The sequence below is a fragment of the Tachysurus vachellii genome, chromosome 22 (assembly GCF_030014155.1).
Source record: "Tachysurus vachellii isolate PV-2020 chromosome 22, HZAU_Pvac_v1, whole genome shotgun sequence".
Taxonomy (NCBI): domain Eukaryota; kingdom Metazoa; phylum Chordata; class Actinopteri; order Siluriformes; family Bagridae; genus Tachysurus; species Tachysurus vachellii.
Window position 1 is genome coordinate 16,198,474 of NC_083481.1, and position 26,118 is coordinate 16,224,591.

The following is a 26,118-nucleotide window of genomic DNA, read 5'->3' on the forward strand; positions in this document are numbered from 1 at the left end:
AATCATCCTATAGTATATGAAGTTCTTGAACTCTTCACCTTGTTCATACGTCATACGTCTTTACACATGATTGTTTGTTTAGATCAGACGGAACTGTCTGTCTTCTCACATTCGTGACCGGTTTTTGTCTGTAGCGTAACCGTGTGCACGTCTCCTGAACCACGCCGGCATGCGACCTCTCGGCCAATCCTTTCACCTCTATTACTACACTGTTCAGTTTGTCTTGGGTTCCTTCCAGTTTTGCTTGAATTGATTCCCCACCAATTCCCCATTCTTCCAATTAATAAATAAAAATCACTGCCACGCTGTCGCTACTCGAAGAAAGCAGTGATGAATTCCATGCATATTGAATGTTTTGGGGGTTTTTTTGGTGGCGTATCCGATCGGATCATTTCGATCCATGACGCAGTGGCTAAATATGTCCAATTGAGGATCACAATCAAATCTGAATTGAAAATATCAGGGCCCTTATTTATAAAGAGCCTAAGAATGATCTCAGAAAGCTAACAATTTAATTTAAACATTTCTAACTAGGAATCTTATCTTAACAGTGATTCAGGACCGATCTCAGAGCAACTCAGGGGCAGAGGAGGCGGGGCTAAACCTGTTACTAGGTGACATATTCTTTTGTAGACTGTGATTGGTTGACGGAAAAACAAAGGAGCGCTTTTAAAATCTGGTCTATAATAAACCTTCACTTTGTCTCTATGTTAAGATATTTGAGACTCTACGGTGTAGAGATTACGTTCGTGACCGATATGTTCGAACATCTGTATGTTATAAATGTAATAAATGTAAACAGAAATGTTAACGATACAAATTGCATTATTTCTGACGCTACGGCACTTCAGCTCCGATTCAGAGACGTTAGTGTATCTTTAAATGACGTAGCAGAAGAATATATATAAGAATATATAAAGAAACTCAAAGCTCTTAAAAGTCCTCCTCACTGCTCCTAACACTTTTGGACCTTATGAGCTCTTTTAAAGGTTAAGATGCTTTATGAATAACATCATAACGTCACTAGGAGAAACTCTTTACACTGAGAATTTTCATGACTACGAGCCCTGATATTTGTCCACACACACAGACGGTCATGTTTAAGGCAGAAATGTGTGTTCACGTGTGATACAACGTGCACATCCATCCATTTTTTTTTTTTTCACTGAGATGAGAGGAGCGATCACACAACTGGACTGCGATGCATTGTTGGTGAATGGACAGAATGAACGATGATGGCACGGACACGGCAGCTACAAACCGTGGTCTGGTTTTGGAAGAAACCTGCCTCTCCTGTCTTTTCGTTTCTCGCCGTGGCTGTGGCTTGTGGAGCGGCCATCGCTGAGAGAGGAGGTAGAGAGACCACCACAACCGATTTAAACCAGAAAAGAGAAAGAAAGAAAGAAAGAAAGAAAGAAAGAAAGAGAAGCAGATCATTTAGACACCAGAAACCAAAAAGAATTAAAAATCAAGAGTGATTTTTTTTTTTGCAATAGAAAATGTGTTTATTTTGTTCAGAGAGATTGTCCATAAAATATCCCCACCGTTGAGTGAAAAATAAACATTAATAGGAGAGAAATATCCAGAACACCCAAAAAAACAACATATACACCAACCCAGCAGCAGACAGACAGACATGGCTTTCATAGACACACGCACACACACACACACACACACACACACACACACACACACACACACACACACACACACACACACACACACACACACACACACAGAGAGCGAATAACAATGTACACCCCAAACAGAAAGCGGCAACATGTGGATGAACATAAAGAAAAATAAATTGTACAAAAATATACAAAGACAAAAAATAATAATAATAATAATAAATCACATTCCGACACAACTTGAGCAAATACATGAAAAAAAAAAAATGACCCATGAAAATAACACTGTCAGTCGAGATATCAGGACAGTTATGACGAATCTTCCATAAATATTATGGAAAATATATTTTTTTTACTGAAGACGCCATGCAGCGACGGACGATACGGCTGACTGAAATCACGTGACCCGACGAGAACGAGCGGAATTACTGACTGAAGCGTCTGTGGATGTCGACTAACACGCGGCAAAGTCTGCGAACAACTCTACTACAGTATTGTGGTGGAGAGGGTACGAGGATGCGTCGCTAGTCTCTTATAGTCTTCTCAGTAGCGTACATTCACCTTCAATAAATAGCATAAATATGTTACTTACACTGCTCTGACTCCAGACGGACGTCGAGTTTGTTTCTGAGTACTTATCAGAGTAAAAACCTGCCAACTCATCCAGGCTTCTGAGAATTATTTAATCTTTCTACAGCCTGTGAGTGTGTTTTGTTTTGTTTGTGTGTGTTTTTTTTTTCATAGCATGTGCCCAAGGAATCATTTTCCCAGCGTCCACTGCACAGGTGCAAAAAAGGAGACCAAAGGCAACACCGAAGCCCATCACCAAACAGCAGCAGGCCATGACAGAGAGAGCTGGCACGAGTGTGTGGGGAGGAGGAGAGCAGAGGACAGTCATGGTGTGAAGACTGGCGAGAAAGGGATGTTTTCGTAGATGGACCCACCATATTCGGGTACAGAGCCGTCACCGCGCTTCAGCACGAGGTGCGCTGTCCGGCCGCCGCTTTTGATCAGTTCGATGGCGCGGGTGTGCTTCATACCTTTGGTGCTCTCGCCGTTAATCTCCAAAATCTCATCTCCTACCTGAGAGAGAGAGAGAAAAGGAGAGATCACGTACAGAGAAGGTCAGTGAACTTTACATACATTCCTATTGTGTTTCAGAAAACACAAGAATCTGTTCAACAGAAGGTCTCTGAGCTTTTCTGTTCTCCTCTATCATCTCATTTGTCTTAAACATGAGAAGAGTGTGACGTTAAAGGACGGAGACGTGCGGACTGAAAAAAATCTGATCTGTCTACAGCTTCGTACGAAGGTGACGTCTCTGCTGTGACATCTTTCAGCCATCGTCTCCGTCCTTCCTGTTCAGATCCACCGATCGTCCTGGTGACACCGGTATGTGTGGATGAAGAGATTTTAAACAGCAGCTTTTCCTACTTTGACTGATAAACGGTAAACAGGGACAGATTAACACACAGGTGCTTATTTCGACTCGCTGAGGATCTTCAGAAGCATTTTCTTTCATCGCTGGATTGATGAATATTTGATTTCTAGACTAGACACTAAAAACAAGTCGATATTTCATCCTTTATGGACTGATATTATAGGGAGTTTTTTTCTCCTGGTTACATTCTGTATTCATGTTTCCATGCCGAAATGAAAAACTAGCGCACGCGAGCAGAAAGGACCAAAGAAGACTTAGAAATGACGAACGTCTTCATACGAGAGCGAAAGCGCAGGACTCGCAGAGTCGCTCAGATATAAAAAGGGAAAAAAAGACAAACACAGGAATCCTTTTGTTCTATTTACTGCCTCGGGTTATCTGTCAGCCCTGTTCTCCAGAGAAACACCAGTTCGGAGAGGTTCCTCTGTTCCTGACACCTTCTCGCCATGAGACAGTGGCTTTCTGCTCACGGCTCACGCACTACATCTCATCTCCATTTCCATCTCCTGACCTGCGTTAAACAGCTCGTTATCTGTCGCTATTCACTTCCGATCCACTGACCAGCTCTTATAGATTTGACCTTTAACCTCATTTCTTTCAAATCTCTCTCTCTTTTTATTCATTTATTTTTGTTTTGATTTGTTTTGTCCTAGACGCAGTTTCTCCCAGAACCTCAGGCATCAAGTAGACTATCGTCGCTGTCGGGCGGAAACCTCGTATGTCCAAATTTGGTCACTTTCATATTTTTTCACATATCGATGCTATTGGTCAGTCCCCACGTGGGTCTGTTATTTTTACAAGTTATTAACCAATCTAAAGTCTTGAAAATAGCTTGAGCGCAAATCTCATAACTCCATTGGACACTTCAACTGTCCACCTCTTCCTCACTCCGCGGGAGAGCTTCACGTCATATTTCTCCTCAAGAAGAGTCGCAACGAATCAACACGTCTTCTGAGGTAAATGTCTTCAAAACACTGGGCTCAAAGAAAAAAAAAATCTTGACCCCCGCTAGTTCTGGTGCTCGTCTGAGGACAGGAATTTAGCGCAAGACAATCCACTGCAATGCGGACTAAACCCTGTGTACTGCAGATAAGGTACGGTGTTTTTTTAATTTCCTTAAAAATAACGGTTTTGGAGATACGAGGATTCCGCCTGACAGCGACATTATACAGGTTAGGTGAGGAGTTGATGTTTTGAGAAGATGAACACAAAGCGGTGTGGACATAAACACGGCTTGATGTGATTAGGATCGGTTCAGACGAACCCTCATCTTGCCGCTGCGCACCGCTGCTCCGTCTTCAGCCAGCCTCAGCACGTACAGGTCCATGTTGTACTCACGTCCTCCACGCAAACTGAAGCCAAATCCTTTACTGTCTCTCTCCAGGTCCACTGAGTACAGCTCGCCCTCCTAAACACACACACACACACACAGTTAAACATGCATGCACACATCCACATATATATATATATATATATATATATATATATATATATATATATATATATATATATATATATATATAAACACAAACACACTTCATTAAGCTCAAGGTCAGCAGGGCATGGTGTGTGTGTGTGTGTGTGTGTGTGTGTATGCCTTACTCTCATTTAAAGCTCTGGTTTCCAAATTCACCTGCAGGAAAGTCACCCACAGAGCTGATAGCTGATGACTGAGCTACAGCATGAATAATAGATAACAGCAGCCACGGTGTGTGTGTGTGTGTGTGTGTGTGTGGTATTTTTGGTTGGGGATGAAGTGGAAAGAGGACGTAAGCACCTGGGCGGCGTCGAGCAGTAGGTAGTGGAGGACAGATTACCTCCATTTATTTTTCGACTCAATGTTAAATAACTTTCAGAATATTTTAGATATTAATGATGATCAGTAAACGCACTTCACACAAAAGACCAGCTTTAGCCACCGGCACTTGATTATGAAGTCTTAACTCGACATCTACGATGACCGGATGAAGCGTCGATGGTGAAGGATCGAAGTTTTAGAGATCAAATAAACCGAGTTGTTTTTCAGACATTCGGCATTAAACATTAAACAACTAGAACTAAACGTCGCTGGTTCTTTCGAGGACAGCACGAGCCCCAGGGGTTTTTTGCTGCACTTTTGGATTTCTGTACATCCTTCGTACTCACCGTAGTGAGTTTAGTGTGTTAGTGTGACAGTGTGTACCTGGTTTGTGGCTTGTGTGGGGGCCGGAGGAGGAGGAACTTGAGGTGCTTTGAACTCGAAAGACTCCTGTTTTGGTTTGCTGTTGTTTCTGAGATAAAGAGACAAAATTCATGTTAACTGGAAGCTGAAAAGAAGTGAGAAAAGAAAGAAAAAAACAAGTACACAGTTACGTGGTCTGACTCTGTTGCCCCTTTTCCACCGAGGCAGTTTGAGTGCTGGTTTGGAGCCAGAGCCTAATTTAGAACCAAAGCACCGGCTCTGAACCAGGAAAAGTGGTTCTTAAGTGGTTCCAAAACGTTGCTGGTCTAGACTTAAGAACCGCTTGTGTCAGGGGCTGTGGGCGGGGCTACTGTTAGATAATGTACCTTAAGTATACTAATGTTTAATACACTTTTACTTTACCGCGATATGATACATTATCAGCACACATGATAGTAAGTAGCTACATGCTAAGGCTAACTTTTTTCTGTGTTAATGATAAAATAACGTTATGTACTTTCTCGATTACAACCTCCGTTTATACAGATTACATGATGCTGCACGTACACGTTGGATTCGCCACGTTTGGGTGTTAATGTAGGTTCACAAAGCCATGAGCATTAACAGTAAAGCAACATCCGCCATTGTTGATGTGTTTGTGTTTGTCGCTGCTGCGCTAACGTTGCTGGGACACGTGACACGTATACAGTGATGTCAGACTCGGCTCTGTGATGCTCTCTAACAGGTAGAAAGGCAAACCGGTTCTTAGAAGGTTCACCAGTGGAACCAACTTTGAACCAACACCCGGTTCTTTCTGCTGGAAAAGCGGTGTGTGTGTGTGTGATACCTTGGCTCAGGTGCAGCTTGCTGTTGAGGTGCATGTGTGGTAGTGATGGTGGCGATCTTCTCAGCGTTGGTCAGCAGCGCTGCATTTGACGACTCTGCGGATGGAGAGAAAGGGACTGTTAGAAACTGAGAAAAGGAGAAAGATTAGAGAAAAAGAGGAAGAGACCATTTTTCACTGTGAACCGAGTTTCTCAGAATCCTGCCTGAAAAAAGAAAAGTTTCCAATGCACTGCAATGCTGATGCCTAAAAACACACCATACAGATTAAAGCCACACACACACGGTGTAGTTTAAAAAAAAAATCCATCACAGTATCACGATCACTGTACATCTTATACACTTTTAGAATAGATTCCGGATGAATTTACATTTAAGGTACTTATTCGACGAGTGCAGTGTCCTGAAAGCTTTTTTTAATTAAATCTCTCAGTCTGCGTAATAAACCTGTCAATCATTCACACACAAAACAAAACTGCATCCAGATCTAATTCATTCCTCCAAAGCGACTGTTAGGGTGGAGGTCCAGCTCAGCTGGACCAGTGTGTGTCACCATCCTCACCGTGTGTGTGTGTGTGTGTGTGTGTGTGTGTCTCCATCTACCCATCCCCCTGTACCCCTCTCTGTCATTTCCACTCCGTTGATCATACCAGTCTTTTTTTTGTTTCTCCCTCGTTCTGTTTTTTATTCCCCCTCCTTCTTGTCATTGCTGAAAAATTCGGTGCAACGATTCACGTGTCTGAGGCACAAGAAATGTTGTTGGAAGATAAATATACACCGAGCCGAAAGACAGAAAGGCACGTTAGAAATATCCGCAGGAGGACAAAATTACCTCCGCTGGTTTCAGTCACTGTGCATAGGCACCAAAAGAAGACAAAATGGTCCATCCTTCTCCCCTGATTAAAGCTCAGACAGACGCCACAGGCGACAGAGAGTCCGGCATCGTAAATAACAGCTGAACGGGATCTTACAGAGCGCGTCGGCTCTACACTCACTCTTTTACTCCTAACTCCACCGTGCTGCCATCGTTCCACTCGCTTGTTCGGGAAATCTTTTTTTTGTATAGAAATGATTGCTTTCTTCAGCTGGTTCTGTCTTTGTTACTCCGCTCTTAATTAAAGCCGAACTTCCGGCCCAGTCCAGGGTCTGGTCGCACACCTACACACGGAAACTGGAATGGAACTGACTCACACTTATAGTAAGAGCTCAGTCTGAGCTTGTTCTCCAGCGTTAATAGGTGATAAGATGCCTTTACTCTCGTTTAAAGATAGATTATTTAAAGCTGTTACAAGGGGAGCTGTCACAGAAGCCACGCCCATTTCACAGAAGCCACGCCCATTTCACAGAAGCCACGACCAACTGAAAGCTTCACTGAATGACAGAAACCATGCCTCCTTCACTGAGTCTGACAGAGGCCACACCTCCTTCACCGAGTCTGACAGAGGCCACACCTCCTTCACTGAGTCTGACAGAGGCCACACCTCCTTCACCGAGTCTGACAGAGGCCACACCTCCTTCACCGAGTCTGACAGAGGCCACACCTCCTTCACCGAGTCTGACAGAGGCCACACCTCCTTCACTGAGTCTGACAGAGGCCACACCTCCTTCACTGAGTCTGACAGAAGCTACTGTACACCTCCTTTACTGAGTCTGACAGAGGCCACACCTCCTTCACTGAGTCTGACAGAGGCCACACCTCCTTCGCTGAGTCTGACAGAGGCCACACCTCCTTCACCGAGTCTGACAGAGGCCACACCTCCTTCGCTGAGTCTGACAGAGGCCACACCTCCTTCACCGAGTCTGACAGAGGCCACACCTCCTTCACTGAGTCTGACAGAGGCCACACCTCCTTCGCTGAGTCTGACAGAGGCCACACCTCCTTCACTGAGTCTGACAGAAGCTACACCTCCTTTACTGAGTCTGACTGAGGCCACACCTCCTTCACCGAGTCTGACAGAGGCCACACCTCCTTCACCGAGTCTGACAGAGGCCACACCTCCTTTACTGAGTCTGACAGAGGCCACACCTCCTTTACCGAGTCTGACAGAGGCCACACCTCCTTCACTAAGTCTGACAGAGGCCACACCTCCTTCACCGAGTCTGACAGAGGCCACACCTCCTACAAAGACCTTTGCTGAAATTGAATGGAATGGAATGCTTCCTTTCTTAGGATTGACAGGGGCCGCATCTCTTACCGGGCCAGAGGCCACACCTCCTTCACTGAGTCTGACAGAGGCCACACCTCCTTCACCGAGTCTGACAGAGGCCACACCTCCTTCACCGAGTCTGACAGAGGCCACACCTCCTTCACCGAGTCTGACAGAGGCCACACCTCCTTCACTGAGTCTGACAGAGGCCACACCTCCTTCAATGAGTCTGACAGAAGCTACTGTACACCTCCTTTACTGAGTCTGACAGAGGCCACACCTCCTTCACTGAGTCTGACAGAGGCCACACCTCCTTCGCCGAGTCTGACAGAGGCCACACCTCCTTCGCCGAGTCTGACAGAGGCCACACCTCCTTCGCCGAGTCTGACAGAGGTCACACCTCCTTCGCCGAGTCTGACAGAGGCCACACCTCCTTCGCCGAGTCTGACAGAGGCGACACCTCCTTCGCTGAGTCTGACAGAGGCCACACCTCCTTCACCGAGTCTGACAGAGGCCACACCTCCTTCACCGAGTCTGACAGAGGCCACACCTCCTTCACCGAGTCTGACAGAGGCCACACCTCCTTCACCGAGTCTGACAGAGGCCACACCTCCTTTACTGAGTCTGACAGAGGCCACACCTCCTTCACTAAGTCTGACAGAGGCCACACCTCCTACAAAGACCTCACCTTTGCTGAAATTGAATGGAATGGAATGCTTCCTTTCTTAGGATTGACAGGGGCCGCATCTCTTACCGGGCCAGAGGCCACGCCTCCTTCACTGAGTCTCACAAAGAACACATCTCTTATAATAAGACGCACAGGGTCACAGTCCACACCTCTTCAGTGTGATGGACAGGGATTTGACAGACGTCACCCATCTTTCACTAAGACTGATCTTTAACACCTCCTTCATGGCCACTGACCGCCATAAGGTCACAGCTTCCTCAGAGACACCAAAGACCACGCCTCCTTCACTGAAACTGATGGTGCTGAAGTGAATGTGTGTGTGTGTGTGTGTGGTATTGGCTAATACTGAGACACACACACAGTGAAAACTCATGTTAAAGAATATTAAAATGTTCTGCACATCTCACCGTCTCCTGGAATGATGCGCAGCGCGACTGTGTTTCCTGCCTCTTTGATCAGGTTGACGATGTCTGAGTGCGACTTGTTGGTGATGGAGCAGCCATTGACCGCTAGAATGCGATCTCCCACCTTCAGCTTCCCGCAGCGGTCTGCCGGACTGCCCTCGATGATCCTCCCTATTTTATGAGGCATGGCCACACATGTGTTTCCAGCTTTTTTTTTTTTTTTGCAAAATGGTGTTTTCATTAAAGAAAAAAAAAAAATGAAGAGATCCATAAAGAGAGAGGGAGAGGGAGAGAAAGAGAGACAGAGAAGGCAAAGGGGTTAATACACCAAGCCACCCGAGATGACAGTGTAATACAGAACGATGATGTGTCGTTAAAGCCCGACTCCCAGAGAGAGAAAGTGTGTGAGGCAGCGAGAACGGCAAGAAAAAGTAAGCAAAGGGGAGGAAAAAAAAAAAAAACGACAACCACTTCTGTCATTTTTACAAGGTGGAAAGTATTAACTCAGCCCTGAACGACGAGAGCGCGAGGTAAAGTTTTGCCGTTTACATACATCAAGAGTCTCATATTTAGCTTTCTGATCCACAGTCTCTAAATTATTCACTCCGTCTTTTCAACCTCGGAAAAACTGCATTCCGACCTCATCCCTGTAGAGCTGTGCATTATGCTCTCACTGTGCTTGTGCCATGAATTATGAAGAACGTAGAAATAAATGATGAAGATGCTCTGGGGTAAAAAAAAATAAAGGAAAAAAGCACATTGTATAGGTGATAATTACTGCACACAGCTAGGACAAGTCACTCGATCAGCCACAGACGCACGATTAGCTGGAACGAACGACAGATGAATAAACGACCTGAACAATTCACTCGTCTATATATTTCTCAGACGCTTTAAAGCATTACGATGATTAACCTTGGGATTAAGTGTACAACGTGCTATACTGTGAATATCCTTGACATCTGTAAACACAAATTCTCAGCAAATCCTTTTACACTATTAAACAGGATGCACGGTCCTGTGTACTCTATGTAATTTCTTTGAAATATGGCCTTGTGTGCAGCATAAAGAACCGAATACATAACACTCTCAGCATCTCTGGCTTTGCCCTGAGGCTTTCTTTCCACCCACACGCTTTACTGCCCTGCGCCTCTATACTTCATTACCGAGAACGAATGAACGCTGCTTCCCTCACTCTTCATTCCTCTCCAAGACAGAAACCCTTCACCGCTCGCTGTGTGCCGTGTCGGAGGTGAGAAGCTCTGGTTTTCGGCTTCACGAGGACATCTGCTCATAAACCGAGCAAACAGACCGAAATCGTTCCTTAAAAAAAAAAAAAAAACACTGGTTATTGGAAACAGAGAGTTTCCTTTGTTCTCGCCGCTTTTCCTTGCTGAACTCTCTCGTCTGTAGGCGTGAACACTGTAAGTGCTTTTTTTTTGGACACTTCTCTCTCTCTGTCTACCGAGTCAGGCGGACACGCAAAAAGACACGGAACAAAGAAACCCGACAGGTGACCCGAAGCCAGCCGAGTCCACAAACCCTCATCGTCATTACATCATCGACAGGAAGTAAAGAATAAGACGAGTATTATGAAGATGAGGGTCGAGTGTCTCTGCCAGATGTGGAGTGGAGTTGGTTAGTGTTACCATCCTGATGTTCTTGATATTCCCCGTAACACCAAACCCTGAAGTGTGTTAGTCTTCTTAAACCACAGCGATTCGTGAACAATCTTTGATTTATTAAAGAATGACGTTGCACTTTTTCCCCCCCGTTGTTAATCCAGGGGTCTAAAAGACTAGACCTAAACCGTCTAGACCTAAACCGTCATCGGCTTTTCGTACGAGGTAGACCGAGATAAGTCAGTTAAACAATTGAGACAACAATATTCTACTTGCTTGTTTATTTATTCATGAATGACTTTTGTCTAATTGGTCTTTCACCGCTGATCAACTTCTGGCCAATCAGAATTGAGATTTCACAGCGCTGTGGTATAAGTAATTTCAGGTGATCTATCAGAGCAAGAGGTTTTAAAAATAATAATAATAATAATAATAATAATAATAATAATTCTGCTTCACAGTTCTATTGAAGTACGTGAAGAAGAACGATCTGTACCGAAACGCATCAGCACCGATTTAACAGTATTCGTCTCACCGAAAGTCGTCCCCACGTCGGGTCTGGAGACGGATGAGACGATGACGAAACCGAAGCCCTCGTTCTCTCCCCGCCGGATCTCGACGTCGTACGGTTGGATCGCGCTGGGCACTACGCTGCTGTTGATTCCTCCTACACCTCCTCCTCCGCTGCCGCCGCCACCTCCGCCTCCACCTCCGCTGCCGATGCCGCTGGTGGAGCCTGAGCCCGAGCTGACCGTGTTCAGAGAGTTCTGGCTGCCCTGAGGCGTGCGCTTGTCCTCGGTCAGAGACGTGGCCTGGGTACTACTGTGATGAGACGAGGCAGGAGACGGAGGAACCTCACCGTCCACCTTATTCACTGAAGATCAGGACGTTAATACGTTAATATTACAAAACAACTGGAAACTCTTTAAATGGTCAGTAATACAGACATGTGGTGCAATTCAATTTTCCCAATTACAGTAAATAAATAAAAACCCCATCGACCATCATTTGGTGCTTTAAAAATACTAGCTAGTCATGTTAAACCCTCATGAAGAGATTTCCATGATTCTTCTGTTGCTGTATTTGGGACAGTTCCTGGGAGAAAACACCCAGCTTAATGGACAGAGATAATCTGCGCTGCTTTGCCAATAAAATATTCTTTATGTACTCTTTATGAACTTCTCTGAAACTGCTCATACTTAAACTGGCAGAAAAACTCCCGTTAATGTTTTCCCCGACACGAGCGCTCTACGTTTTTCTGGTGAGCGTTAGAGTGTTAAACAACATTGTTTGTTGCTGAGATAAAATTTCCAGATGTCCCTTTAAGTTGATCGTGAGTTAACAAGTTCACTGAAGCAACAGGAAGCTGTGCTGCACTGCTGCTTGTTCCAGATGTACTGTGTGTAGTCACAATGGAGTTCTTCGTCTATTGCTACTACTGTACACGTTACACCAATATAAGTTCTGTCTTGCGTCCGTCTCTATGAACGAAACACCGCCGATATTTGAGATCCACCCAGTTCGTTACGTAAAATCCTTCCCGGATAAACAATACGGTTGACTCCATTTTGCTTCAGTCCAATAATAACTCGTGAGGTCTCTGAGGGACAAGTTGACCTATTTTCATTTCCCTACAGTCCACTGGCTCCGAGCAGACACGGAGCAGACACAGAGCAGACACGGAGCAGACACGGAGCATGACGAGCACGAGCTGGTGATTTTGGAGTCTAAAGTCATTTAGCAGAGCACCATCATGTCATTTATCTAGAGTCTGGACCTTCTCATCAGCAGGCGGGACGTGTTTGTGTGTGTGTGTGTGTGTGTGTGTGGAGAGACTGGAGCATGCTCGATCATATTTAGGATCGCTGCTCACTTCCCTGCAAGGCCACGGAGACATTTCATGCCAGCAGCAAATGCACCTAACACGGCTCCCGACTGCTTAAATGGGGTTTGGATGACATTTAAGGTGCAAATCTGATGAAGCCAGATGTTTTTTTTTCTTTGGGTAAGGACTACATTCGTTGCCTTACGGTTTCATGCTTGCTTGAGTCCAGCGTATGAGATTACTAAAGTGTTCGGTGTTGATTAGCTCAGGTCGGTGAGTCAGGTACAGGTCTTGGAGCAGGAATACGGTGAAGCTGAGCCAGACAACAAATCCACAGCGTCTGCTCTAAAAACCCACAGGTTAAGCTCCAGGCTTTGTTAGAGAGACCCGAAGCCGGATCATCAATAGATACGTCATTAACATGTAGCGTGAACTCTCATTTAAATAAAATCTGTCCTGTACAGATGAATAATTAGACCTCATTTTGAATTATTCATACTGGCATTAAAATAGCGCAGTCACATGAGAAAGGCAGTTCAGGGGCTAGAATATCAATGTACACAACCAGTCATATGCATCAGGATAAAAAAAAAGATTTGCTAGACAAAGACAAATCTAAATTATTTTTACATCATGTAGGTGCTATCAGAGACAACCTAGCTGTAATCCTTAGCGTTCACCGCGTGAAAAATGAACATTTGTTACCGTATGAATGAAATCATATTTTAGCATATTAGTTTTGCACAAATTATTCACAACGCTGAAGAGTGACACGTCCAAAATGACTGAATCTGGAAATTGCCACACTATTAGAAAGTTGAGGGTTCTTCGCTTTCTATATAACGTTTATTTTGGTCTGGTAAACATCCTGAAGCCTGACAAAGCTAGTCCTAATGAAGGAACCATTTCTGATAAGGAACACTCTCGGGTAATTGTGCGTCCAAAGGAACGAGACAGTGGATGCTTGAAGGCTCTAGCATGGTGGTTGGTATGTTTCACAGAAACGCAAACACATTTTAACCAAAATAAGTCCAGTGGAAATCTCAGAAAGAGAAAGCCTTTCCATATGGACAAGAGTGAAGTGTGGAGTACCGAGGTGGCGGTGGATCTGCTTCGTTTCTCACCTCCGTATCCTGTCTTGCGTCTGACAGTCAGGTTGACGTGGCCTTGCTTGGCTGCCTGCTGCATGAGCTGTACCACAAGCTGATGGGATTTACCCACCACAGCCGTCCCGTCCACGCAAATCAGCTCGTCTCCGGAGCGCAGGCGTCCGTCTTCGTCGGCTGCGCCGTACTTCACGATGTGGCCGATGTAAATCTGGAAAAAGGAAGGAAGGTGAGATCTTGAGACTATGATTCGAACCCTCTTTGCACCTTGGTTTGGCTCTAAGTAAACTTTTTTGGTCTAAATGAAGTGTGAAAATCTCATTTCTGGGCTGAAATTTTGGTTAATGATTAAACTGATGACTGGTGCTCGCCGCACGAGTACGCTCCTCATGGACCAAATCCCTGCGGAGAAACTTGAGCCGTGTAACCAGCATATCCGTTTGAATAAGATTCAAAGTAATTTGGCATCCCGAATGGAGAACATGGGCGGTCTGAGAGATTTTTCTAAGACAGTGAAGCCAATCTGAAGGTCCTGCCATAGACTGGGGCTTTTATAATGTGGCAATCTGCACACTGCACATGGAAAAGGTTGTCATGAGCAAACCACAAAGCCGGAAGGTGAGACCTGCCAAGTTACATTTGGAGCCACAAAAGGCTCTGGATTCATCTTTGTAACCGTGTGAGAGAAAAGGCACAGTCTTCAAAAGAGCCAAGAGCCTTTGACTGCTCTAATTATAATATTTAAAGGACAACACAATGGATGAAGTGGCTCCAACCTGTGGAGAACTGAGCATGGAATGACGCCGGAAAAATAGTGCGATGAAGCTACTGCTCAATTTACCTCCATATACATTAGAGTTTAAATGAAAAGACCCCAATTTTTCCACAAGATCTGATGAAACTAATTACAAATAAATCCATTTCATCAAAGCAGAGTTAGAAATGCTTTTGTATGACGTCACTTAAAATAAATACACGATGACAAAACAGTGCTTTCTCTTTTGTCTTTTAAAAGTGTCCGAAGCGACGACACAATAAGGGTGAAAACTGATCCAGACCGTCTTCAGTTATATAAACTCTATTCATAGCTAATTGTCTATTCATTTTGTTCCTAAAACAGGTCAGAACTGACCGAAGTCCTTACAAATCCTTATTTCGGGTAAACAAATTGCTGAAGGAAACCAATTAAACGCTTAATCACAGACGACCACAAAGAATAAAACGGTGTCTGGTGGGTTTTAGTGTTTAGTGATTAGCCTCTCCAAGACACCACATCCACAGCAAATCCTCCAACGACTCAAAGCGTTAACAAGCTGATGCAACACCACAGATTCATAATTACACGTTGACACTAAACACCCAAGATGAATCTGATAAAGAAATCAACAGTCATCATTCCTCAGGACCTCGGAGTGCCTCATTCAGGGTTTCAACATATTTAAAAAGAGAAAAATATAGTTATCGTTTTTTTTTTTTTTCCCCTACCCAGAATGTCCTTGACAAACAAATGCGTTGAATGACACAGGCCAGAATGCTGAGATTTTTCAGGATGAAAAGTCAGACGTAGCGTAGCGCTGTGAATAGTCAGGGCCTTCGAGAAGGACATCACTCATGTTTTCATCACAAAGCAAAGCAGCAGCTAATTTGTATTACTGACTGAGTTTGTGATAAACTACTTCATAATGACGCATGGCTAGAAGGCTGAAAGACTGTACGGCAGGCTGGATATTTATTGTAGCGTATAAAATGAAACGGCTGATCTCTGAGTGCGTGATTGGTGCCTACTGGGGAAAAAAAGGGGTAAAAGTTCACACAAGTGTGCTCAAGACTTAGGAGCACTTTGGAGACTTATGAACCTTTGGAGCACTTTGATTGTTAGTCGGATTGGAACAATATGGTTAGAAGATGCAGTCAGGAAAATATGTAAGTTTTTATGAAGTAAAAAACAATAAAGATGCTGCAATCATTTCTGAAGAAGTCGATTGCTGAATATTACTTTATTTTATTTAGATATATATTTTTGCTGCCAACCGCAAGACTTTTATTAACTACATTTTCTAGATGTCAAAATGAAATCATTTAGACAGGGAGGTAGGAAAGAAGGAAGGAGTGAAGGAAGGAAAGAAGGAAGGAACGAAGGAACAGACAGGAAGGAAGGAAGGTAGGAAGGAAGCAAGGAATAGACAGAAAGGGAGGGACAGAGGAAGGAAGGAAGGAATAGACAGAAAGGGATGGACAGAGGAAGGAAGGAAGGAAGGAAGGAAGGAAGGAAGGAAGGAAGGAAGGAAGGAAGGAAGGAAGGAATCAATATACAGAAAGGGAGGGACAGAGGAAGGAAGGAAGGAATAGACAGAAAGAGAGGGACAGAGGAAGGAAGGAAAGAAGGAAGGAAGGAATAGACAGAAAGAGAGGGACAGAGGAAGGAAGGAAAGAAGGAAGGAAGGAATAGACAGAAAGAGAGGGACAGAGGAAGGAAGGAAGGAAGGAAGGAAGGAAGGAATCAATATACAGAAAGGGAGGGACAGAGGAAGGAAGGAAGGAAGGAAGGAAGGAAGGAAGGAAGGAAGGAAGGAAGGAAGGAATAGACAGAAAGGGAGGGACAGAGGAAGGAAGGAAAGAAGGAAGGAAGGAAGGAAGGAATAGACAGAAAGAGAGGGACAGATGAAGAAAGGAAGGAAGGAATAGACAGAAAGGGAGGGACAGAGGAAGGAAGGAAAGAAGGAAGGAAGGAAGGAATAGACAGAAAGGGAGGGACAAAGGAATGAAGGAAGAAAGAAAGAAAGAAAGAAAGAAAGAAAGAAAGAAAGAAAGATGACAGACATAGAAGACGGATGAAGAAGGACAGAAGTCAGTATGCTGAACAGTATAAAGAGTTGGTGACAGAACGTGTAATTTTATAATATTTAACCATAGAAACACATTAAATAAATACAATTGAATAGATGTGGGGATAAAAAACACTCACAGGCTCTCCTGGTTCATTCCCTCCAAGGATCCGGAAACCAAAGCCTGTATCCTTCCTCCACAGAAAGATATCCTGCTCCTGGTAATCTGGCACTGAAAAGGAACAAATAACCCGAGGCCACGGTCAATTCACCTGCAGCATGACGCAAATGGTCTTAATCATTCCCACTGTTCTGCGCTCTCGGGTTCAGCTAGCAGCCGTGAACGCCGGTGAAAAAGCGGCAGCAGCGCTAATAATGTCATCATTTTAACAGTTGCACCTGGGGTTGGACCCAATCAGAATTACGGTCATGTTCAATTTTTCATAAGGCCTTACGATCGACAGGCCGGCCTGCAGCGGCGGCTATTACCCTGTGAAAATGATCCTGTAAATCATTGCAGCCTGAATGCAGTAATAATGGACTGGCAGAAATGAACATAGACTATAATGCAACATATATCTTATTTATTCTGGCTTCTCATACAGTGACAGGAATATTCATTCATTTAGTAAATCAGTGTTTCGTAAATGACTAAAGAGCTCAGGCCATAAAATAATGACCGGTTTTGCTCCGAATATAAACAACATTTTCCGCTAAATATTTGAGTGTATTTTTATACACTATTACACATTAGGCATTTGGTCTGTTTGAATCGAACCCCGACACATTGTGGAGATTTGAAAGGATGAAGATGAAAAAGATATAAGTAAAGATCAGATATACTTTGCTTATATAATGACCTAATCATTTATTGACCCTATGTTCTCCATGCTTGAGTGACTTTAAAGAAATCTGCCCTACACACCCCTTGGCAATTTTTTAGCTTTTATTACATGCTGTAAGAAAACAAGCCAAAACATAATAGCAATCAAACAACGTTTAATGCAGTAAAACCTGCTTTTACACCCCTCTGTCTTGTGACGTAGAGGTTCAAACCTTAGGACTAGCCATTATGTACTATTGTTCCTAGTCAAATCTCAGCCCAGACGATCTCCAGAACTTCCCTCATCTTTTATCGTACACCAGCAGGACGTCAGCTGTTAGGGTTGCTGCAAGGATTCTTTGCCATATGCTCCCGACATGACGCTACTGCTATATGTGAAGCTTCACAAGGTCTTCCAAGATGGTAATTAACAAGACTCTGTAAACATGTGGATACTCCTGTGGTATCAGATTTATCTGAACGGGAATAACGATCTAAAGATGTGTGCCAGAAGCAAACTGGCAAATCGCCGAGGAATAACGCATTAACAATATCATCAAATCATGTGCTCAAGCTGAGCGATGTAGTTACTCTCTGATTAGGGTTTGTTGAGCTCTGGTCAGAAACGTTCAGCACTCAAGTGGAGATCGAAAGCATCGGCAAACGTGGACTCCTGCTTTATTACAGAAACCAGACCTACTTGTTGGAATGGAGGTTACTGTTCGACAGCGTCATGGGACTGGTTAAAGGGATTTGGGTTGATTCTGAACACTCGAGTTGATGCAGCAGGAAGCAAAATGGGCGCACCAGGAACAGGAGCAGATTGGGCTGCAATCTGTCCACTGAGTCATCAGTAGCCTCTTTTCTGGCTTATTTTGTCGAGTGTGTTATAGTTGGTCCCAGTGCCAATTAGCACAAGTGTTTTCTCCACTGACCAAGACACTGAGCTAGTCTGGCATCTCTCCGCATAGAATACAGGTACACAGGGTCTGGTCCAGGCAGGCAGACATGAGTTTAGCAATAAAACCTGAAGTCCACAGTGCGCTAAATTGTTTGTAGTGTCCACATACAATAAGAGGTGTATGTAACATTGTCATGACTTTAAAGCCATGAAAGGTAATGGAACCTTGAAATTGAAAAAGAACTCTTCCTTCCCCAGTTCCTGTGCACCATTGCTGCCATTGCAGGTAATGCGGTAATCTGGAAATCGAGGCTAGCTTAAACCTTGAAATGTCCATTACCCAAGCAATAAGAGGCAGTGACTCGAAAGACTCCTACACCACACAATATGGCTGCTGTTGGGAATGGCCAGTTTTCCCAAATCATTCAATTTCCATTAAGCTGCAGAAATGAGTCTCCAAATTGTCTATTATGGTGTGCCCCAGCCTTCAGCTTCCATTCACTTAAGCTGAAGTCACTTAATGATACTTTTGTGTGTTTAAGATGAACTCTGTAATTCCCTCTCAGGGCTGCTCAGGCACAGCTTAAAGAGTTCTGGCTGTCTTCAAAAACCATCGATCGGCCAGGATCTAATTGATCCGTCTCTAATTACGTTTTACGGCACAAAGATTGCCTGTTCTTAGAGGGGACCTCATGTTTCAGCAAGTCAAAAAAACAAACAAACAACAAACCTCCAGATCCTGTGCTCATGCAATAAAATAAAAACTAATTTATTTAACATAAACTGTCTCAGTAGCAACTTTCCCTTGTCCTCTGTCCTTTATTTCATCTGCCAGGTCCTCTTTGATTCGCCACCCCTGCTTGCATCCGTGGGCAGCGCTGCTGGTCACGGCTCCCCTGCACTTTAAAGTGTTCAATAATGAAAGAGTTGCTTAAAAGCAGGGGTCACTAGAGGAATGATTAGCTGCTGAAATCACCAGACCAGAGAACCACGAGTTCTCTTCTTCAACTCTGCACCAATGGGTGAAGGGAAATCTGGCTAATTAGCTGATACCTCTGTCCAGCACGCAGACACGAAAGAAATATGGTATCTCACCATCTTTACTTTCCATCAGTTATTCACACGTTTGGCAGCGGACCATGCTTTCTAAGGGGCACTAATGCATAACGTAACACCGATAGAGGGATGAGGCATAATTGGCCCAGGGAGCCGATGCAGCATTGGTCGATTTATGGCACCTTTGTTCTAAAGGGCCAGATCACAGAGAAAGCTAATTATAACTACACAAAGTGTAGATAGCGGAGCATTGCGATATAATGGCCCCTGACAGCAAAATCACACGGCAGTTTCTCAGAGAGCTAAAGGTTTACAGAGCCATGTTTTTAAGCATATCTGACTGTGCTGGAGTTTGGTTAAGAGCTCTAAGGGGGAACTATAACACAACTGCAGTTTTATAATATTAATTCTAATGAAACAGAGCAATGGTTATCAGATTCCTCAAATAAATTGACATTTATTCAATTGGGAAACATCCATGACGGTTTTGAACGTGCACAGTCAACCCTGAGACTATTAGTAAACAGGAAGCGATTGTCGGATGTAGACGGAGATACACCCAAGATTATCGACGGAGCTAATGGAAGCATTGGCAGAGAAAGCTGTTGTTCGACTAGATCAGGAAGTTCTTGATCAGGCGGTGGTGAAAATAGCTTATGCCCTTAGAAAAGATTGCCCTGGAAGAGCATACTGCGAGCCATGGAACCGACCAAGAGGGAAAAAATTGATCATGATTGTGGCTTTTCCGTATTGAAGAGATTAGAGAGATTTGCAAGCCATGAAACCTAATGTTAAGCTTGTATTTCCATTCAGGAGGTCATTATTTTGCTTGGTAGGTGTTGATTCAATTGTTATCCCCTAAAAGTGAAACACTATCGCACGCACTGCATCGTTAGCCAAACAGGAACCGCACTTGGGTGTCCGCTGCTGTTTAGACATTCGCTTTGAGGTGCAGACTTTCGATTCAGTTACTGCCCACACTGGCACACTCAGGATGGAGATGCTACATCAGGATGCATTTGCACTGTAAAGACTAGAGACCAAGCTTTGGAGAGAGTTTTAGATGGAGGGCATGAGATTTGTAGAATAAATGGAAAGGAAGTCTGTGTTTAGCAACATGGCCAACAAGGATGACGGAGGCTTTAACCTACAGCTGGATACGGATTATAATTTCGGATTCCCTGCCCATTATTTTCCACCATGGTTAAAATGGAGAAAACACCCCGATAGAACAAAAAGAAAAAAGGGAAAATTCCTGATTAGGAGGTTGATAAGTATAAGTAAGGTACACCGAAACCAGAAAAGTTTCTATAGCCCTTATAGCTCCATCTCCCCGAGTTCCCACCACCAAAATCCCATATTACTTACGCCTACTTTCATACATGCTCCTGGACTGGGCCCAAATTTTGAATGGGTCCGGTTTCTTGGCGAGCGTGCCGTCTGTCGCCGCCTCCTGAGGGGGCAGACCGGGCAGCGGCTGGGCGGGGGGAGGCGGCGCCGCCGTCTCTGTGGATGGAGCCTGCGAGGAGTGGAGTGGTGAGTCTGATGGAACGCTGCGATGGCTACCCTGGCTGTCTTTTCTCTCCAGCGGCTGCTGTAGGAATTCAGATGAGAGTGTGCATGTGGAGATTAAGTGGGTACAAGTCGAGTGAGAATTAGATTTAAAAAAAAAAAAAAAAAGAACAATCTACAACATAAGGTGAAGAGCTCAGGTGCACATAGAGCGTATAACCACTGCAAATCAATACCAAGTTCTTCCGGCTGATCTCTTTTATCCAATAAAGTAACATCTGCAGGAGAATTATGCAAATCATGTGCTATGGCCAGATCTTAAACCAGATCTCAGCCAAACTGACCAACACTAGCAACATCACTCATCGCTCCAGTACAGTTCCAGAGACATGAACAACCAACGCCAAGGTGCAGTGAAGTTCCTCACATCTTTATGTTTCTGCTATGTAAGCATAAGGCAATTTTCTTTGCCCGGCCTGAATCCTTTTGAGGTCTGATTTGGATGGATAAAACATTCACACTGGCTTACGTTCTGAATGAACTGATGAAAAAACCCACATACGCAGTATCAAGATCACAGTTATTGTTGTCACGGACTACGCACAACTACTAGAATTCATGCAGGCTGAGACAATTATCTCATATCTGAAGAGGAAATCCCAGAAGAGAAAACAACAGATTGCTGGACGCAGCTGAACTAAATTAAAAAGATATCTCTGCATGCAGACGTGTGCCAACTGAGATCTAAGATGATCATAAAGGAAGAATGTGAGTGTAATCAAGGTGGTTTTTCCCCCTTCCCTTAACAAGAACCGACCCCCAGGGAGTTTAATGTCTGAACGTTCCACTTAAAACCTTTAGTAAATGGTCAGCGCTCTGATGTAGGGTTCTACATACAGTACAGCCTTTAAAGTTTCTTTCAAGAGGCAACTGGAGAACTCCTAAACCGATCTAAATGTAGTCTTTCCCTAGTTCCAGACTGTGAGAAAACTCCCTACATCTAGGGTCATCAGATATCTGGATCAGAGTTCTACAGTATCGTCACTGTCGGGCGGAAACCTCGTATGTCCAAATTTGGTCAATTTCATATTTTTTCACATATCGATGCTATTGGTCAGTCCCCACGTGGGTCTGTTATTTTTACAAGTTATTAACCAATCTAAAGTCTTGAAAATAGCTTGAGCGCAAATCTCATAACTCCATTGGACAATTCAACTGTCCACCTCTTCCTCACTCCGCGGGAGAGCTTCACGGCATATTTCTCCTTAAGAAGAGTCGCAACGAATCAACACGTCTTCTGAGGTAAATGTCTTCAAAACACTGGGCTCAAAGAAAAAAAAAATCTTGACCCCCGATAGTTCTGGTGCTCGTCTGAGGACAGGAATTTAGCGCAAGACAATCCACTGCAACGCGGACTAAACCCTGTGTACTGCAGATAAGGTACGGCGTTTTTTTAATTTACTGAAAAGTAATGGTTTTGGAGATACGAGGATTCCGCCAGACAGCGACGATATATTACTTCATGGTTCTTGCAAAGAACCCAAGACTCACTTAGACAACAAGACTTTCTCCCAAGACTCACTTAGACAACATTTTTAAGAATATCTTAGCCAATCATTCGATGGTCCTATATAATAGCTTGTAACTTCTGAACTAATCAAGATCTTTTACCTAAGACCCCTTTTCCCCGCCACAGTGTAGATCAGTAGTGCCCTCTGCTGCATCTCCAGTTCAATAATATGCAGGAATAATACGATGGATATCAATATTTCTATCTATCTATAATAATAACAATATGCTTAGCCTTGCACCGTAACACACAAGAAATATGGGTCAGAGATTTTTTTTTTTTTAAACATCTGACACAACTGCTAGTTTTAAGCACACACTCCAGTAGGAGGTGCTATGGAGCTCTTCCAGCTCCGCTCCAGCATTAGAAAGGTTTCAAAACCCGGTACTGAGACGAACAAAAACAAACCCTCCTCCGAGGAGACCAGAGCGCAGCATCCCAAGATTCCTCATACTGATCACTGACAACATCCGAACCCCTCCAATTATCTGTGGCACATTTTGAACCTCAGCCACACACACACACACACACACTTACACACAGAGCAAAGAATACAGGAATATAGGACGGGAGCTGAGCAACAAAAGGTAAAACAGCAGAGACATAAAAACTGAGTAACAGACAGAGAGAGTATGAAATAGACAGAGGCTGAGAAATCTAGTAAATAAAACATACTCACCAGTTTTGGGCTTTTCTTGGCAGGAGCCACCCCTAAAAAAACAAACAAAAAAAAAAACAACAAGAAAGCGAAATATTAATATTGCACGCTTAAATGTCACCTTCCCCACAGGCAACAGCAATTCCAGACTGAAGAGATCTGACTGTTATTCTCAGCACAGAGGCAGCAACAGCCTCCTCTCTCTCTCTCTCTCTCTCTCTCTCTCTCTCTCTCGCTCGCTGTGGTGAACAATAAATGAATAAAAAAAAATCAGCGATCTCGATCAGCATTCAACACTCAGAGCTGGAACAATCCGCCAAAGCCATGCAAAATTCAAGAGACAGCCTTGAAAACATCCCTTACTCTACTCGAATGCGGTGAAAGAGACGGGAAAAAATAAAGACGCAAGCGTGGCAGAGCCTGGACAGGTTCTAATCTATTACCCATGGAGCAGGAATCCAAGCTACTGAACATTAAATTATAGGCAATGCTCAGTTCTCCTCTTACTGAGACCATCTTCCAGCATGCCAGCCCCTCGTGTCTCCTCTTCTGAAGGCTCCCGTATCTACAGGCTCCCCTTCGCTCGTCTTTTCTCCTCCCTCTCGCGCGCTCGCCTTCCGCCCTCCCCCTGCTGTGCATTCATCACAAGCTCTCCCTCTCTCTCTCTCTCTCTCTCCCTCTCTCTCATCCTATCTCTTATTTCTTTCCCGTCCTCACTGTCGGTACCACAGGGACATACACATCTCCCCTCCCCTCCTCTCCTCTGCATCCCCCTCTCTTTTGCTCAGTCGGCTGGAGGTGGGGGTCGACACACGCAACGCAGCTGACGTACCTGACGGATTTAAAAATCGAAGGTAACGAGAAAACAGGATATGAAACACGACTGAAAACACAACTTGACCCGAGCTGAGACGCACCGAAAGTGACATTGGGGGTCCGAAGTGAGGCGAAGAAATACTGTTAGTACATAAACATGTTTATTCCCAGTGAAAGGCCTTTAACCTTTCATCTCAGAGAGTGTGAGTGTGTGTGTGTGTGTGTGTGTTGGCGTGTCCTGATTTTATCTATACCCGGACAGCAAGAAAACACTTATTGATTGTGAACTGTCCCAAGGGCAAAGCTTTGCTGGACGGACACACACACGCGCGCGCACACGCACACGCACACACACACACATGGCAGCTCTTATTATCTCGATGTCATACACATTCTGTAAGGTCTGGTTGATTCATCATGTCTGTCGTTTGTCCTGTTGTTTAACATGATCTATGAACAGCTAGTACAAAACTCGCATTACAGCGACGCAGCTTTAACCTCATGTCGTTATTGCGATTTACAGGCTTTTGTGCTGCGTTTATAAAGGCTAAGGGAGCTAGGGGAAGTGGGTATCACCAGACATTTGAGGGGAAGGGGCAGGTGGGTGACCCCAGAAAGCTGAGGGGGCAGAGGCAGGTAGGTGACTCCAGAAAGTTGATGGGGCAGGTGGAAGAAATCAGAAAGCTGATGGGGCAATGGCAGGTAGGTGGCTACACAAAGCTGAGGGGGCAGGGGCTGGTGGGTGACTCCAGAAATCCGAGGGAGGCAGGGGCAGGTGGGTGACTTCAAAAAGCTGAGGGAGGCAGGGGCACGTGTGTGACTCCAGAAAGCTGGGGGAGGCAGGGGCACGTGTGTGACTCCAGAAAGCTGGGGGAGCAGGGGCAGGTAGGTGACTCCAGAAAGCTGGGGGAGCAGGGGCAGGTGTGTGACTCCAGAAAGCTGGGGGAGCAGGGGCAGGTGTGTGACTCCAGAAAGCTGGGGGAGCAGGGGCAGGTAGGTGACTCCAGAAAGCTGAGGGGGCAGGGGCAGGTGGGTGACTTTAAAAAGCTGAGGGAGGCAGGGGCAGGTGTGTGACTCCAGAAACCTGGGGGAGCAATGGCAGGTAGGTGACTCCAGAAAGCTGAGGGGGCAGGGGCAGGTGGGTGGCTTCAAAAAGCTGAGGGAGGCAGGGGCAGGTGGGTGACTTCAAAAAGCTAAGGCAGGGGCAGGTGTGTGACTCCAGAAAGCTGGGGGAGCAATGGCAGGTAAGTGGCTCCAGAAAGCTGAAGGGGTAATAGCAGGTTGGTGACTCCAGAAAGCTGAGGGGGCAGGGGCAGGTGGGTGGCTCCAGAAAGCTGAGGGGGTAACTGATAAAGGTAAAGTGTGATGGAGAACAGAGAACACATGGACATGGCTGAGCTGATAACAGAGCAGGTGGACAAGTCTGACAAGGAAGCAAAAGTATAGATAATTTGGAATGAAAGGTGGGAAGGATCTGAAATAGCGGACAGGGGCCAGGTGGATCGTCCAGAGATCTGAAGTTGTGCTTGAACAAAGTCCTGTAAATAACTGTTTAAAGATTCAGACAGAAACCATTTCTACTGAATCAAGTGAAAAGAATCAAGCAGATGGATTACATCAAACCATTTAAACTTCAGCAATGAGACACCAGTCAAGTTGAACTTCTTTTCCTTTCAAGCGTTAAACCTCACACTTTAACAGCATCCTGCCTTCCACCTCCTTTTTTCCAGCTGAGATACAGGCCATTAAATGTTAAAACTCCCTCCTCTTTGCGTTCCCTCCTTCTTTTCCCTTCCTTTTCCCGCTCGCCTTTCCCTTCATCTGCTCTTCACTCTGATCGGCGGATAGCAGAAGAACGGCGCTCGTTCAGACAGACATCAGCTCGAAGGTGCGGTGTGAGGAGACAGCAAATGAGGGGGCTGGACTGCACGGACAGCAACACAACCCCACACACACACACACACACACACACACACACGAGGACAAACACAAGGTGAGCGCAGATAAAGGCAGTATGAACCCACAGGGAGAGCCATTTCACTCCCATCGTGTCCTCTTTCCTACACAATACACACACAATTGAAGGTTA

At 44.7% G+C, this 26,118-nt stretch overlaps 1 protein-coding gene across 6 annotated transcripts in view; it reads right to left on the minus strand.

Moving 5' to 3' along the window:
* The window catches only part of magi1b (membrane associated guanylate kinase, WW and PDZ domain containing 1b), a 124,836-nt gene that overhangs the window by 2,783 nt on the left and 95,935 nt on the right, over nucleotides 1-26,118 (minus strand). For 2 of the 6 annotated variants that reach the window (XM_060857602.1, XM_060857598.1), the window contains 10 exons: nucleotides 23,235-23,266; nucleotides 20,842-21,067; nucleotides 16,834-16,925; nucleotides 13,887-14,079; nucleotides 11,473-11,811; nucleotides 9,319-9,522; nucleotides 6,081-6,174; nucleotides 5,255-5,342; nucleotides 4,337-4,480; nucleotides 2,576-2,714 (listed from right to left, as the gene is read on the minus strand). In XM_060857602.1, the coding sequence (XP_060713585.1) occupies nucleotides 2,576-2,714; nucleotides 4,337-4,480; nucleotides 5,255-5,342; nucleotides 6,081-6,174; nucleotides 9,319-9,522; nucleotides 11,473-11,811; nucleotides 13,887-14,079; nucleotides 16,834-16,925; nucleotides 20,842-21,067; nucleotides 23,235-23,266 (1,551 nt within the window). Of the gene's footprint in view, nucleotides 1-1,261; nucleotides 1,342-2,575; nucleotides 2,715-4,336; nucleotides 4,481-5,254; nucleotides 5,343-6,080; nucleotides 6,175-9,318; nucleotides 9,523-11,472; nucleotides 11,812-13,886; nucleotides 14,080-16,833; nucleotides 16,926-20,841; nucleotides 21,068-23,234; nucleotides 23,267-26,118 lie in introns of all 6 variants that reach the window. The other 4 variants (XM_060857604.1, XM_060857599.1, XM_060857600.1 and 1 more) reach the window with 4 other exon arrangements.